The 16,261-nt window shown below is 40.9% G+C and overlaps 1 protein-coding gene across 15 annotated transcripts in view; it reads right to left on the reverse strand.

The window, feature by feature from the left end:
* Window positions 1-16,261, reverse strand: part of ESRRG (estrogen related receptor gamma) — a 429,120-nt gene that overhangs the window by 38,196 nt on the left and 374,663 nt on the right. For all 15 annotated transcript variants that reach the window (XM_079763434.1, XM_079763447.1, XM_079763440.1 and 12 more), the window contains 2 exons: window positions 12,213-12,323; window positions 8,414-8,575 (listed from right to left, as the gene is read on the reverse strand). In XM_079763434.1, coding sequence (XP_079619560.1) covers window positions 8,414-8,575; window positions 12,213-12,323 — 273 coding nt within the window. The remainder of the gene's footprint in view (window positions 1-8,413; window positions 8,576-12,212; window positions 12,324-16,261) is intronic.

Consider the following 16,261-nt stretch of genomic DNA (forward strand, 5'->3'; position numbering starts at 1 on the left):
ATCACATCACGTATATCTGTTATATTTCCTATAGTAGCAAACGCAGTGTAGACACAAATTGTACCCGTGACTGCTATGAAATCATGCTTCCTCTCGGATCAGAGGCATACAAAGGCATGGCTATGTGTGGATGGCAGAAGTAACGCTGGCATAGAGGTCACAGGGCACAGGTAACTTAGTATGGCCACAGAACGGTGACTTAGGTCACACAAACAATGACACTGAGAGGTAAAGACATAATGTGAGTCAAAGTCCCTGACTCGCAAGTTGACTCATCTATCCAGTGCGGATGCTAAGGATAAAACCCACCTACAGAATACCTGTGAGCTTCCGTAACAACATTTGGGTGCCTCTTAAAGCTGGGTCAGTGTCTATGAAACCTGCAAACTTGATTGTTGTTGAAACTTGTCAATACTTTTTTTTTTCTGGCAAGAGTAGCTGTAGAAAATAAAGGAGTCCTTAGGAGATATTTCTGATTACTTTTTTCCACAAAATATTCCCCAGTGTAATTGTGTATATATCACAGTTATACCACAGTCCATATCACAGTTATAGCTTCAGAAGCTGATAAGCATTCTGTTATTTTTGGTTTGGCCAATGAGGATGGGCTAAATTCTTTAGGACAGAATGATGGCGATATCCACACCAGCTCCTCCTGGTTAAGAAGCTCGCCCCCTTTCTACTACAACCAATATTTATTCTGAATGTTTTTTGAAATGGCTTTTATGAACACTAGCTTTTTGGACCACTTGGTTTTAACGTCAACAAAATGACAACCTTTGTGCAGCATCTTAGAGACCAAAATGAACATTCAATATTTTATGTTTAGAACATGCTTGATAACTTGCAAATAATTATACTTATGTGCATTTCCCCATTTGATTTTCATAATGTAAGTCATGACTATGGCCATTAATAATTTACAAATAATTACTCAACTAGAGCAACTGAGGTTTTCTGATTGTACTTGCAGAATCCTTCTACGCTTACGAACCACAGCTCCAGGTACAAGGTATACAACCACCAGATACATTAAATAGAACCTCCATCTATTTGGTAGTGGAGTATACTTATAACTTAAGTAGTATTATTAAGTGCTAGGGCTTTAGTCTTAAATGTATATTTTCTCCACGTATCTAAAAGATTTCACAGTTCTGAAATCATTAAGTTATATGTACAAAAAAAAATTTAACCCTGATTAAAGAAGCTGTAATTGCTTAAATTCATCCATAGCAAAATAGAAATTACAAGTATGTGTAAATTTAGTTGAGATGCGGAGGAAGGTGGGAGCTCAGGGGCAAGGAACAGTGTGTTTTGTGCGTTTTTTAAATCCACTAATCAATAAAAATGTATCAAGTGCCAATGATACAATCAAAAATAGCCTATTAGGTGCTATTTATATATAGCTCTCTTAGTCAACTATGCCCTGTTTTCTAAGCTTCAAACCATTATCACATACTTACACACATAGAAACATGTTTTGTGTTACAAATGGAATTTTAACCTTACGGTAATTATTTCCACTACCCTTTCTTGTACTTCTTTACACATTCTAATCATTTAATGGTGCTACCAGTTTAAGATAAGTAATGGGGCCCGGCCGGCATGGCTCAGTGGTTGAGCGTAGACCTATGAACCAGGAGGGCACGGTTCAATTCCCAGTCAGGGCACATGCCGGGTTGTGGGCTCAATCCTCAGAGGAGGACGTGCAGGAGGCAGTTGATCCATGAATCTCTCTCATCATTGATGTTTCTCTCTCTCCCTCTCCCTTCCTCTCTAAAATCAATTTTTTTTTAAAGGTAAGTAATGGGAATTTTTTAAAAACTATTCTGCAACTTTGGTTGGAGGATGACATAATCTTAAAAATTGGCCTCTACATGAAATGCTCCAGAACAATAAATGTATCTTTAAGCAGCGTTATTAGCAACAAATGTTTCAAATTATTCTTCCACAAATGTATACCCTTATGTAGAAGTAGTTTACTCATGTTCTTTGGAGATTTCTGTCATTTCTAGAAAAGTCTGAATATTTCTGTTGAGAAAAATTTTAAAAGCCAAATGAATGAGCCATTTTTTTCCACTAAGGTTTTCACAAAATATATTTCAGAGTAAATGGAAAATACTGGCTCTTATACTTTAGATTTCTATTTATAATGTGAATAACTCTAGGTAAAGACTGTTTTATCACTTCTTTTCCTGGTGTGTTTTTCTTTTAGAGCTTAATATTTCCTGCTTTCACTCTGTCTGAAGCAAAATTGTAGGTGTTGTTTTTTTTCTTTTTCTGGTTGCTGTCATTACAATAGACACGACTTAAAAAATGTGACTAAAGGGCCCCAAACTTGACCAGAGTGTTCCTTCTTTAGCTGGTAATCATTTCATTTGTCATGTTCAACATAAACAAGCCTCGCTGAAAAACGTGCCCTATTTGAAAAAGAACAAAACCGCCCAAAATGCATTCATTCACTTAACTGTTCAAATACCTCCCTATACTGCTAAAAACTGTCAGGCGAGACCCATAAATGTATTTAAGCCACTTAGCTAGGTCAGCTCAGACGGGCTGTGCTCTTTTAAGGGCCACCTGACTCAGGACCTGCTCCCTCTTGGCAACGGAGGTACAGAAAATAATAATATTTTAATCAACGGCAGAGCACAGTCACAGGTCTGACTTGCAGGGCCGATAACCGTCTTATCACACCCCGAGAAACGTAGCTCTGATATCTACGAGCCTCCATTACTCCGCGGCTCATTCTCAAACAGGCCGACAATGGCAGGAGAATGAAGTGGAGTGTGCCAGCCTCCGTATCTACATAAAGGAGATTAGGGGCGACAGCGTTCCCTTTTACAGCTCAATCATATTGTGTTAGCACGCGCTTATCCGAGCGCGGCCGGAATTGAAAGAGAAATAAAAAAGAGGCAGGCAGATAGGAACCAGAAAAGCGAGGCGTGAGCAATTTTTAAGGATATAAAAGGATGCTAATGGCGGGGCCCTGTCATTCTTAAGAAGGGCTATTAGGGCACCATCATCTGTTCGTGTGCCCTGATGCTCCTCTGGCGAAAGTCAAGCATTTTCTAAAGCCCTCGTGATCTCTCTCTCTCTCTCTCTCTCTCTCTCTCTCTCTCTCTCTCTCTCTTTCCTTTAGATAAAGTAGGGTCATGTTTCATAACACACTTTTCCATTTATATGATTTATTTAAGTAAGACAACTAATTCTATTTACTGATTTCTTAAAAAAAGGCCCACTCCGTATGTATTTTTCAGTGGGTTCTGTTACTGAATTCTTCACTTTTTTCTCATGTAGCAAAAGCAAATATGCAAAAGAGTACATTCTCAGGGATGCAGAAAGACAGCTGGTCTTAACTTGGATGTTAAACTTGATCTTTGAGAATTGTGTGTGTGTCGCCCTAGCTGGTGTGGCTCAGTTGGTTGAGCATCGCCCCATGTACCCAGAGGTCTGAGGTTCAATTCCCACTAGCACATGCCCAGGTTACTGGTTTAATCCCTGGTCAGGGTGCATATGGGAAGCAACTGATCAATGTTTTTCTCTCACATCCATGTTCCTTCCTCTCTCTCTCTCTCTCTCTCTCTCTCTCTCTCTCTCTCTCTCTCTCTTTTTTCTCTCTCCCTCCTTCCCTCCCTCCCCTTGCTCTCTCTCTAAAATCAATACAAATACATTTTAATGTGTGTTTCTCTGTGTGTCATATTCCACAAACTAAGAACAGGATAGGATATAGAGGGAAAAGGCTTAAATTTTATTATATTAAAAAGGAGGAGTCTCTAGTGTTATAAAAAAGAGTTGTTTTTTCTTTTTAAATTATATTTTATTTATTTCAGAAAGGAAGGAAGAGGGAGAGAGAGAGAGACAGAAACATCCATCAATGAGGAGAGAGAATCACTGATTGGCCGAGCCTGCAATTGGAACTGAGCCCAGGACCCTTCAGTCCGCAGGGTGATGCTCTACCCATTAAGCCAACCAGCGAGGACCAAGGAGTTCTTAATTTAAGACGAAGACTGGTGAGATTTCAGTTCTGATTTGGCTTAAATTCTGGCTCTGGCCCAGTTATCTAGAACTCCATTTTACTTGCAAGGCAGAGGTCCACTTTAATCTTCATGTTCTCTTTGTCTTTGCACCCCTAGCCCACACTGCCAGGGCTGCTGTGCCCAGCATCCCTGAACCCAAGGATTACCAGCACTCCAAGAGCAGAGCATCCTTCTGACCCAAACCCTGCATGGCACAAAGCCAGCCAGAGAAAGACAAGTATCACATGATCTCATTCTCACACGGTATCTAATGAACAAAATAAATTGATGAACAAAACTGATCCAGACACATAGAACCATGGAACAGACTGAGGAATCTCAGAGGGAAGGCAGAGGTGTGGGTAGGTGGGGAGAGATTAACCAGGAAACTTATATGCATATATGCATAACCTATGGACAAAGACAATAGTGTGGTGAAGGCCTGGGGGGGGGGTGCAGGGTAGAAGGTGACAATTGGGGGGGGAAGGACATCTGTAATACTTTCAACAATAAATATAAATCTAACATATATATGCATACACACACACACACACACACACACACACACACACACTGGAGGCCTGGTGCACAAAATTCGTGCATGGGGGGGGGGGGTGTCCCTCAGCCCAGCCTGCATCCTCTCCAATCTGGAACCCCTCGAGGGATGTCCGACTGCCCATTTAGGCCCAACCCTACCGGGCAGTCGGACATCCCTCTCACAATCCAGGACTGCTGGCTCCCAACTGCTCACCTGCCTGCCTTCCTGATTGCCCCTAACCACTTCTGCCTGCCAGCCTGATCACCCCCTAACCACTCCCCTACCAGCCTGATTGATGCCCAACTGCTCCCCTGCCAGCCTGATTGCCCCTAACTGCCCTCCCCTGCAGGCCTGGTCACTCCTAACTGCCCTCCCCTGCAGGCCTGGTCACCCTAACTGCCCTCACCTGTAGGCCTGGTCCCTGCCAACTGCTCTCCCCTGCAGGCCTGGTTCCCCCACAACTGCCCTTCCCTATAGGTCCGGTTGCCCCCAACTTCCCTCCTCTGCTGGCCTGATCGCCCACAACTGCCCTCCCCTGCTGGCCTTCTTGTGGTGGCCATCTTGTGTCCACACATCTTGTGTGTTGGAGTGATGGTCAATTTGCATATTACTATTTTATTAGATAGGATATATATATATAAATGAGAGTTTCAGTAAATTCTTATTTTTACAATCCCTTTCTGAAAAACCAAGATACTTCTTGAAATCATTTATTTTTTAAAATATATTTTTATTAATTTCAGATAGGAAGGGAGAGGGAGAGATAGAAACATCAATGATGATCCCCCTCTATGGGGGATCCAGCCCACAAACTGGCTCTGTGCCCTGACCTAGAATTGAACCATGACTTCCTGGTTCATAGGCTGATGCTCAACCACTGAGGCACATGTCCTGAGCTCCTTGCAATCATTTACAGCACCCTCAGGGTGTCACAAAAACCAGAGCTTTGAGTCACCACTCCACAGTGACAAGCTCTGGCATTTACTACAGAGGGAGAATAACGTCAGTGCTCACCAATGCTAAGCCCCCATTTAAGACTGAACACATAATCGTATAGTAATTGCTTCCACCACTGCAATTGCTGTTACTCATAGTTATTTAAAGTTACTGTCTTCCCTAGTCACCAGAGCCCCTCTTTGGGGACAAGTTCCTGTGTAAGCTACATTTCTACTTCGATGCATGACTGGTCCCACAGATGCATCGCTGCCTTTTTCTTACCAGGAAACACCAGAAGGAGGTGTTGAGTTTTATGGGGCCTTATCATGGAATGTCTGTACCACACCCAAATATTGGCTTAACACCTCCCTGACACCAGGAAGAATTGGGGCGAGTTCTCTGAAACATGGTGGCTTGCAGTCATGGTGACATAGCCTTTCATGCTAATAACAGTATCATCATTATTATTTTGAAACTAAAGGCCTGGTGCACGAAATTCATGCACTCAGGGCGGGGGGGGGGGGGTGTCCCTCAGCCCAGACTGTGCTCTCTTGCAGTCCGTGACCCCTCGGGGTATGTCTGCTTGCTGGGGATCGGGCCTAAGCCAGCAGTCAGACATCCCTCTCACAGTCTGGGGCTCTCGCAGTCCGGGACTCCTTGCTTCTTACCACCCACCTGCAGCAGAGGTGGGAGAGGCTCCTGCCACCACTGCTGCGCTCGCCAGCCATAAGCCTGGCTTCTGGATGAGTGGTTTTCCCCCTGTGGGAATGCACTGACCCCCAGGGGGCAGCTCCTGTGTTGAGTGTCTGCCCCTTGGTGGTCAGTGCACATTATAGCGACCGGTCATTCCGCTGTTCAGTAGATTTGCATATTAGGGTTTTATTATACAGGATAGTTCTTTCAAATGCAACCAACCAGGACACCAAAATATCCTAATTCGACTGCAGGAAGCAATACTGAATGAGTGCTTTGAAGGCACAGGGTACATTTGTGAAGTGTGTACGTGTTTTCCCCTCTCTCTGCCCCAGATCTCCCTGTCTGTGAATTAAGGGTGATAATCACCAATTCCTAGGATGGAACAATGGGGACAGCTCAACTTTGCTCCCCAGAGGACATGCAGCAGTGATAGTTTCAACATGTAAGTATATATGTGTACGTATAAAATGATAGAATATATAAATATAAGTGGATATATATATATATATATATATATATATATATACTGCCATTTAATTTAAGACCAAGACTGGTGTTAAATTATACACACACACTAGAGGCCTGGTGCATGAAATTCGTGCACTGGGGGGGGGTGTCCCTCAGCCCAGCCTGCACCCTCTCCAATCTGGGACCCCTCGGGGGATGTCTGACTGACTTCCAGTTGGTCGAGCCTCCAGTCGTGACGGACCCAGGGTTTTTATATATTAGAATTGATAGTCTAAAAAAGTATCCATGGAAATTTCGCCAAATGTTAGTCTTGTATCTTTTGGCTCTAAAACCCTTCCTAACACTTTCCTTCTGGGTAAGTTTATATTTATCATTCAAGCAAATTCTGTTGCCACTGCCACCATTCCCAAATGTCTTAACATCATATATATATATATATATAAATTTTTTTTTGCTTTTCCTAAAAGTCATGGATGTGATGACAATCCTGATACAATGCCACCTATCCATATGATCCAATTCTCATGCTTTTTGTATGCGCAGCGACCCCTGTGTAGGTATTGTCTGAAGAACACACTCCAGCTCACCTATTTAACTAGTTTTGACTTAATTTGGGGTGCTTTATTAGCAAACAGTGTAAGACAGAGTAGCCGGTATAATACAGAGTGATGTTTAAATTAGTTTACAATTTGCTTGGCCTCATCGAGAACAGCCCCGAACAAAGCCATTCAGAAACGTCAGCTGTGTCGCTAACCACTGTAACAAATTGTCGCCTGAGCGCTGCACACCTAATGACTTCAAATTAGCTTCCCTGCGATACTGCCTGACAGTTCGTTACGACTGTTAGCAACATAGCTGGCGTATCATGACCAATAAATTGGTTTCAGTGTGGGCTGGGAAAGGGACTTCCATCAATTTGATTAAAGAAATTACTGTAGCATTCAAAGCATAAAGACAAACTAGTTTAAGGAGACAGAAATAAGTTAACTGTAACCAGGAAAGCCTGGCTCACCATTGAAAAATTTCCTTGTAAGCGATTTGAAGATCAACATTCAAGCAAACAAAAAATAATACTTCTAGATGACTAGACTTCTCAGAATCTGTGGTGGGGCATAGGTTTGATATGACAGGATGGGTCAAGAAAGAAAAGAAAGAGGCTATTTTAAAAGACTACTTTGAAGTTACCACAGGAGAAAATTTCCAATGTCAGTGTAACATTTCCTTTCATTAATTTCTGTATAAACTCATGGTGAACATCTTATTGTAAACCAAAGCAAAGCTTGTGAATATGAATAGTATATGAATAAACAGTATAAACAGCCACCATGAACAACAAAATGAATTATTCTTAAAAAGAAGGAAACAAATTTACATTAGATGACTGGTGACAAAAACACCTTTTACCATGAAAATAAAAGTAGAAGCATTTCCTTAGGAGAAAGCTCAGAATTTTAAAAGGAATAAAGAACTGTGTCGTTGTTTTTTAAAATTATATTGTCTTTATCTTACATTGGCAATAGTACATCCATATAGGAAAACATAATTAACAAGAGTTCAAGTTGGTACAGATAGAAAAAGGTTTAGGGTTCTATAAAGATCGGGAAAGCTTTAAATTAAGTATAATTAAAAAAAAGGTAAATGTTAAAAAAAATCCCACAGAGAAAATGTATAATTTGCCCAAATGTACATATACCACCTACAGAATGAACTACACTGTTTTCCTTTTCTTTTTTAAAAAAATTATTTTCAGAGAATGTACCTGGAATATGCTTGGCCCATCCAATGATCACCACCAGCTCTCGGTCGGCCAAGTCGCACAGCGTAGTGAGGGCTTTGATGTCGCTGTCGGGGACGGTGGGGTCAGGCATGGCATAGATCTTCTCCGGTTCGGCCACCAACAAATGGGAAACAATCTTGTTATCTGCAGGATCAGACCAGAGCACTGCGAGATCACTAGTAGCATCATCCTTCTTTTACAAACCTCAGAGCATGTTGGGTTTTGAACAGGAATTCAAATCGCCTACAAGAAACCCAACGTATTCTACTTAGGGTTCCCTATAGGCACATTAACCAGCATTCGGAACACATATAGCGAGACAGAGCAGCTGCAGTCCTAACAGGTGCATTCCTGTCTTCGTCTTCTCCTTGGCTCTACCTGCCTCTGTGGGAATGCAGCCTCTCTCCTGGAATGAAAACGTTTGTAGCAAACAGATAAGAGAAGTTAGATGCTCTCTGGGTTCACGCGTTAAGTCTTAAGTGGGATTTGGCGGAGCAGGTTAAGTAGTAGACAACAGCTTTTAAGATAAAAATGCACAGTCAAGCACTGAAATCTGGAATATAATGTGGAAGGCGAAGAACTACTAATGCCCATAGTCATCATGGTCTGAAAATCCTTAATGGTCTTAATTCCTTTAAAGAAGAGCAATGGTCAGAGCCCTCCTGCTTGGGCGAATTAGGGACTCAATAACTCTATCTTTGTGGGACGCACTAAATAGGAACATTTTTTCCTTCCCCCTCTCCCTGCATACTAGCCAATGTCCTCAATACAGACAATATCAGTTTCCAGAAAAATAGTCTTATTTAAATGGTACAATGTGTTCTCCCTGGAGTATCTAATTCTTCAATCCTCTATTTTCATCTGTTGTGTTTAGTTCATTTTCTGGTTCAGATTTATCTGTCTGAAATTTATGATTTATGTTTTTAAAAACCTTCATAAAATAAACACTGGAGACAAATGAAAAGCATCACATCAAATGTGTTTTACTGCCCGGGGGCATGTGCGGGTTTATGGAGGGGGCTGTAAAGGCTCGCGAACGGAATGGTTTTTCGGCTTGGCCCCATTTTCCATGTCTGTGAAAAGCTTTAGATTTTTGTACTTTCTGCTAAGTGGGGAGATGGAAATGGGTAAGAATAAATATTTCCATATTCTATGTACTATACGACTCTGGACAAAATGGGGCATTAAATGGGATTTTTGTGAGCAAAGCTAAAGTTTCCTCTCTGTTTACTATGTCATTTTCCTTTCACTATAACTTTTTAACCCTAATTGAAATACTTCCTATTCATTTGAATTGAAAACATAACATTCTTTGAATCGCCTTTAACCTGATAACAAGGAGACTCATCCAAACTATAAAGTATTTTTTCCTGACATATTTTCAAATGTTATTATTACGGCTCCGATAAGAATTACATATATTGCCAATCATCAACAGATAACCATTCATTGGCAGTAATATTCAATTATCATAAAACTGCAGATTTGGGAGAAAATATCCCGAAATGCCACAGTTTTTGGTAAACATTGAAGTTAAATAGAGAGTCTTTGTAATTTTTTTTTTTTTACTTTGCAGGATCTGCAGAGAATGGCATTGGTTTCCTGTATGTGCTCGAGAAACAACTCCCTGCATATTAACAAATATAATATTTTAGTCTCGCTTGGAAAAGTCTCCCCTTCCCTGGCTCTGACAATCAACAAAACCTTTGAGCAACAACCACCGGATTCCCATTCTAGAGGAAAGTGCAGTGATAACGGGCACAGACATGGAACCGAAGGAAACCCTGAAATTCCAGTTCTTATTTATCACAGGAAACATGCTACCTGTTTCAGCCACGCCAACAGGCACTTGACTTGGGGTCAGAGAAATGGGGTGGAAGCTTGGAAATGCCCATCATTCAGGAGACGGAATAGCCCGCGGCACTGCTTCTAGGTAAATCTTATTTAATGTTTCCCTAATTAGAATCAATAGAACCCAATTTCCACTCTGGGGCTTTGGCGCTACCCAATCAGTCAGGTTCCAGAAATCTCCCCAGCCACTTTCCGCCGACGGCCCAAGTACCGTCTCTTGACACTTATCCGACAGGATCTGAAAATTAAGTTTTATAAATGTTTGTTACCAAAACACACTAATTGGATGGACTCAGGAAAATTAACACAGAGGCCTTGGGATAATGAGTAATGATTTATTAGGAACCCTCTTTATCTCAGACGAATGAAGCTCACTGAAATTGCTGTAATCTCCTTAAAGGTACTTGACATGCCACTTCCCAATTCCTCAGGTTTACGCCCCAAACCATAGACGTTCCTTTATCATGGGCCGGTGTGCATTTTTCTCTCCTGAGAGGAAATTATCAATGGTTTTGGTCAATGTTTGCATAAAATGAATGAGAAACGGGCACTTTGTGTATTACCGAATCCAGGCAAACTAAACCTCTAATGAAATTAAGCATTAGTGTTTATTGCACTTTATTGTATTATCAGAAAGTTTTTTTTTATTATTATAATGTGCAAAATCTGCTTAATGCAGTCCGGGATTGTATTTGCAGAATGCCAAAGAGCTTATGCAGGCTGCGGAGAAGATGCCAGATTGGACAATTGAAGGTATAATCAACATAATGTTTTTTGGAAAGGCAAAAGGAAACTATGCCATATGTTCACTTAAGCTTTAATTTTATGTAAAACTGGTTGTTTTCCCTTTGACATAGCTGAAATGTCCTTTCGTTTACAGTTCAGGGTCTGTTTTATTTATTTAACCCATCCCCATATGCTCACTGTACGGTGCGCAGCAGCGACCCCTCCTGGAGAGTCTGAATTAGAAGCAGACACTTTTTTCTCTTCCCTTGAAAGCAGATAACAACAAAATACCCGTGTCTTTTCTGGAACTGCTATCAATGTGAGTGAGCGCTGGGCGTGTCTCCTGAGACAAAGACAGCTGAATGCCAGCACCGTCTCCACTAAGTCTTCTCAGTGGCTGATATGAACTCTTTGCATAACCCCCCTAAAATGCTAGGGCTGTTGCACAGCAGCTGTGAACTGATTTTTCAGCAAATGGGATACAGTTATTGCCTCAATCTATATTCCAGCTCTTTTACTTAATGGCAAAGAGAATGGGGCTTGCATTTGAGCACCGTACCATCGCCCCTTCCAATGGCAACCTGGCATTAAGAAACCACGGGCTCTTAAAAAACAATTCATGATGCCCATAAGGGCACCTGAGATGGAACCATCAACCTATGCTTGTTATTAGCAGGGCCCATTCTTGTTTTAATCTATTGCTAGCTAGTGTGTTAACCTTCTCTAGCTGCAAATTAATGAGGCTCCTAATGTATTTTCATGGGGAGGTTGAGCAGTCAAACTCATTTAGTTAGCGAAAACTACAAAAATCACTTTCTTGTGAAATCTGAAACTAACAGCTCCAATGAACTAATGATCACAGTATGATCCATTTGATGTACCTCTGAAAATAAAAGGAACCAGTAAATGTAAAATCCGCATTATATAAGCAATGCCTTAATGTACTTCCGCTTCCACAAAATGACTAGGTGAATAGAGGGAGGGGCGAGAAAAACCATAGGAAAGAAGAAGATCATTAGTTGAGTTGCTATTGCCCCTCAAAGGCAATCCTTGGGATTAGAGCCATGGCCCCCCAACAAAGACAAGCCTCCTTGGAGTCGGTAGGGATGGGCACGCCAAAGTGATACACAGAGCCCACGGGGGTGGGGGACGTGGGAGGGGGGATTCTGAGTGCTGGGCAGCCAGACATGTCTGCTGTACTTACATGGCTTTTTGGCTGGCTGAACCAGCTGGGGGTTCAGGTAGGGGCTGTTCTCCGCATCTATTCTGCGCTTGTACTTCTGCCGGCCTCCACGTACTCTGTCAAGACGCACTCCTGTGGGCAAAGACAGTCACATGCTTACTATGGAGGTAGATCTCTTCAAAAACCAATTCACTGCATAGAGAGCATCACCCATGGGTGCTGGGAAATGGACAATTGATTCAGAATAGTCAAAGGGTATGAGAGGGATGTAAAAAAGTGGTGGCTACACCAAGATTACCAGCGATTAGAAACCAAATCTAGGAGAGGATAATAAACTGGATAGACATTTTATGCAAGGCCATGAAAGTGACATGTACACCTCAAAGAAAAGGCACGTTTCATGTGAATTAATACAAAGAAACTGTTTCTCAAATTAAAAACAGTGGCCATTTGTATCCTCTATGTCAGTTACCCCTGAAAGCTCTTATGTAGGATCAGGTAGACCAGTCAGCCAACTACACAACCCTGCAGTTACCAGAAGACCCTGTGGAATTGAATTGCATTGAAAGTACCTACATGCCAAGGAGATGAGATGCAAGGATTGTTCCATATTATCCTGTCCCATATTAACATGTTTCGGAAGGAGAATGTTATTTACATTTTGGGACACATCTGTATTTTCCTTCAAATGAGAGAAAGCTGGGAGTTGGTTTTGACTGAACCAACAGGATAGAAAGGGGAGCTTCCTGAAAGAATCCAGACTAGGGTGTCAAAGAAGGGGTAAGTTCGCAGGGCAGAGCTGGAGGGGGATGTTAGGCAGAAGGCAAAAGTAGATGGGCTTTTGTAAAACCTTCTCCCAAAGAGTGATGGGTTGGGTCAAGATGCAGGGAGTTTTGCTGGCAGTGAGTTTAAGAGATCAAGAGCAAAAAGGAAAGGAAAGGGATGAAATACAATGTTTTATTTATATGAGGGAGTGGTGGGGAAGGGCGTGTTAATAACCTGGTTTCCAGTGTGACTGTGAAGTTTAGAAAAGGACCTTATAAAACCATTGTCAAACAAAGACAAGGTTACTTGGGAGTAAGAGCGAGGAGAGAGCCTCTTTTTTGGGTAGTAGGTTGTATCTTAAACTGTGTAAAATTCTCCATTAATAAATTCAACCAAGCAATGCATTGCACATATTTTGGCATATTTCAAACTGAGTACAAAATAGATTTGGTTTAATAGCATCATTAGTTTTATTATTTTACTGAAGGGCCTCTCAGAGCCTTGAATAAGCACACAGCCTCTGCGAAACTCTCAGAGGGAGATACGGCCTAGGCAGTGCTTTTGCAAACCAATCGAACTACGGACCCAGTTTGGGGAATATTATTAATACCACGTGACATGTGAGTTATGGGTTACCTGAGGTGCAGGAAACAGTTTGGGAAAGGCTGATAAATCTCTAGGTGAATTCCAAAGGTCAGTATATATACACAAATGGTAAGGATTATTAGTGATCCATAAAATAAACACAAATTTTTATATTATCTTAATAATAAATACTACTTTGAGAGTTGATGATCTTTTAGTGAAATACACAAACACACACTGGTTTCTAGACAAAGCCTGAAATGCCATATTGAAACATCAAAGCAGAATTGAACTAAAATCAGTAGACAACTTCAAGAGCAATTAAGCAGGTTTAGACAAATAAATATCAAAAAACAAAGAAATTGGGTACACTACGTATTCACTGAAAATAATAGTGAATGCCACAAAAAAGCTATATGCAATGGCATCATAAACTATCCCTAAATAGTATATGAAGAGTATGTTTTAAAAAAAAGCATAATTTGCAAATCAGAATGGTTGAGTTGTTTTTTAAGTCTTTTGTTAACTAGCTCTGTAAACTTCAATGAGTTCCTTAACTTATTTCCTTTTCCACATATAAGATGAATGGAAAGACAATATTTTCTCCAAAGTTTTGTTGTGATGATCTAATGTTTATCCTATATAATAAAAGCCCAGCGGCCAAACAGTGGAACGACCAGAACAATGGGTCGACCAGTCGCTATGATGCGCACTGACCACCAGGGGGCAGATGCTCAATGCAGGAGCTGCCCCCTGGTGGTCAGTGCGCTCCCACAGTGGGAGTGCTGCTTGGCTGACTGACCAGGATAAGCAGCACTCCCACAGCAGGCCATCCCCACAGGCCACGCCCTCCCTCCACCAGTGCACAAATCCCGTGCACCGGGCCCCTAGTATTAATATATTAATGCACTTGGATATTATACAAATGTAATACTAAAATATTTTATAAACCTTAAAATGCCAAGGAAAATAAAGTCACTATCTCATAATTTTGTTGAAATATTGCTATATTATTTTATTTAAAGGTATGTTACATCATGCTTATTTATTGAAAATCCATTCCCATGGAGTTTGACAGTCTAGCCTGCCTCAGTTCTGTATGTAAACAGATTTGAGGTATGATGGAGTGGTAAGATCATTCAAAAAACACAAGCCAAATAATGATACTATATGATGCCTAAGTGACTTATAGAATTATTTGGTATCCCATTCTATTTACTATTCACTCCTGTCACTAATAATATCATTTATGTATGTGATTATTTTAGAATAGACAGAGAAATGAACCCAAATTCCATCAAAAAGAAGAATGTTTTCCCTGAGTTTGCTTTAAGCACACAATACAAATTTGAGAAGAGAACTGATAATTATCCAATTAACCTGATACACGTAAAAGCCTCAAACTATTTTAACAGAAACAAATAAACAAACAAAATAACAATATTTGCAATCAGGACCTGAGAAATCCAGATTTTCTCTAAACAAACACCAGTCTAATCCAAATATTTCCATGAAAGGGCAATTTCACCTCTTTACAATCTTAAACACAAACAATTTCTGTTTCGATGTCACTTGTAAGCCAGTTTGGAAAAAGTTTAAAAATAAGATTTCTCTGAGGAAATAAGATACCCACTGTATCCAATATTTGACAGGATTTGAAGTTAATTAAGGCATCTGGATTTTCCATTCAGGTGGAGACGGCCCTTATCTTTTTTTTTTTTTTTTTTTTACTAAAAGATTTTAATAGTTGGCATTACCTACAAGTAGAGCATTTCCTCCCACATTGCTGCCTCTCTCAAATACTGCGTGAGCCTACGTGGCCACAAGGGAATTGCAAATCTCACACACTGTCAGAATTTACAAAATTGGGAACGCAAGACTAGGGCAAGGAGGAAAAAAAAAAAAAAATGCTGGGAGGCAAATAAACTCCAAGATACGTAAAGCAGTTCAGCACCAGGGCTTCTAAGTCAGCTAATTTTAAGTCTGCATTTTATGCCCAAATGCAAATTTCTATATGATGTAGTCCAAAGTCAAAAGTATTGTTCGCATTTTTAACAGTGCAAAGTCTGAGGCATTTCATAGAAGAGCAAAAGACCTTCCCTGCGGAGAATTACCCAGGATATCCTAGCCTACTTTCCCAAATTAAAAACACGCCTTAGTTACTGTTCCCAAACAAAGCTTTGCTGTACACATGAACTGCAAAGACAACTCCTTCCTGGAATACTTATGAAAGATGCAAAGATTCACATTAAAGTAAAAATACTTTTTAAAAAAAGATAATGAAGTGAATGACTACTAAATTAAGAGTTGTATTAAATAAATGACCCCCCCACCCCCGAGTGCATGAATTTCGTGCACCGGCTCAGTGGTTGAGCATCAACCTATGAACCAGGAGGTCACGGTTCGATTCCCAGTCGGGGCACATGCCTGGGTTGCGGGCTCACCCAAATATTGGGTGAAACTCTCTTTTTAATAACTGATCACAATGCAGTCAGTTCCAAAATAAGTGCAGGAGGCAGCCGATCAATGATTCTCTCTCATCATTAATGTTTCGATCTCTCTCTCCCTTCCTCTTTGATGTCAATAAAAAATATTTTTTAAAAAAAAAAGGAATTTGAAATAACTACAGACAAAGTGTTTTGCAGGGGGCACACTGTTGCATCGGGGGTAAAAGTACTTCCTTAGAAGCACAGAGCCCTAATCTGTGACACATAGGCGTA

The sequence above is a fragment of the Cnephaeus nilssonii genome (assembly GCF_951640355.1).
Source record: "Cnephaeus nilssonii genome assembly, chromosome: 23".
Taxonomy (NCBI): domain Eukaryota; kingdom Metazoa; phylum Chordata; class Mammalia; order Chiroptera; family Vespertilionidae; genus Cnephaeus; species Cnephaeus nilssonii.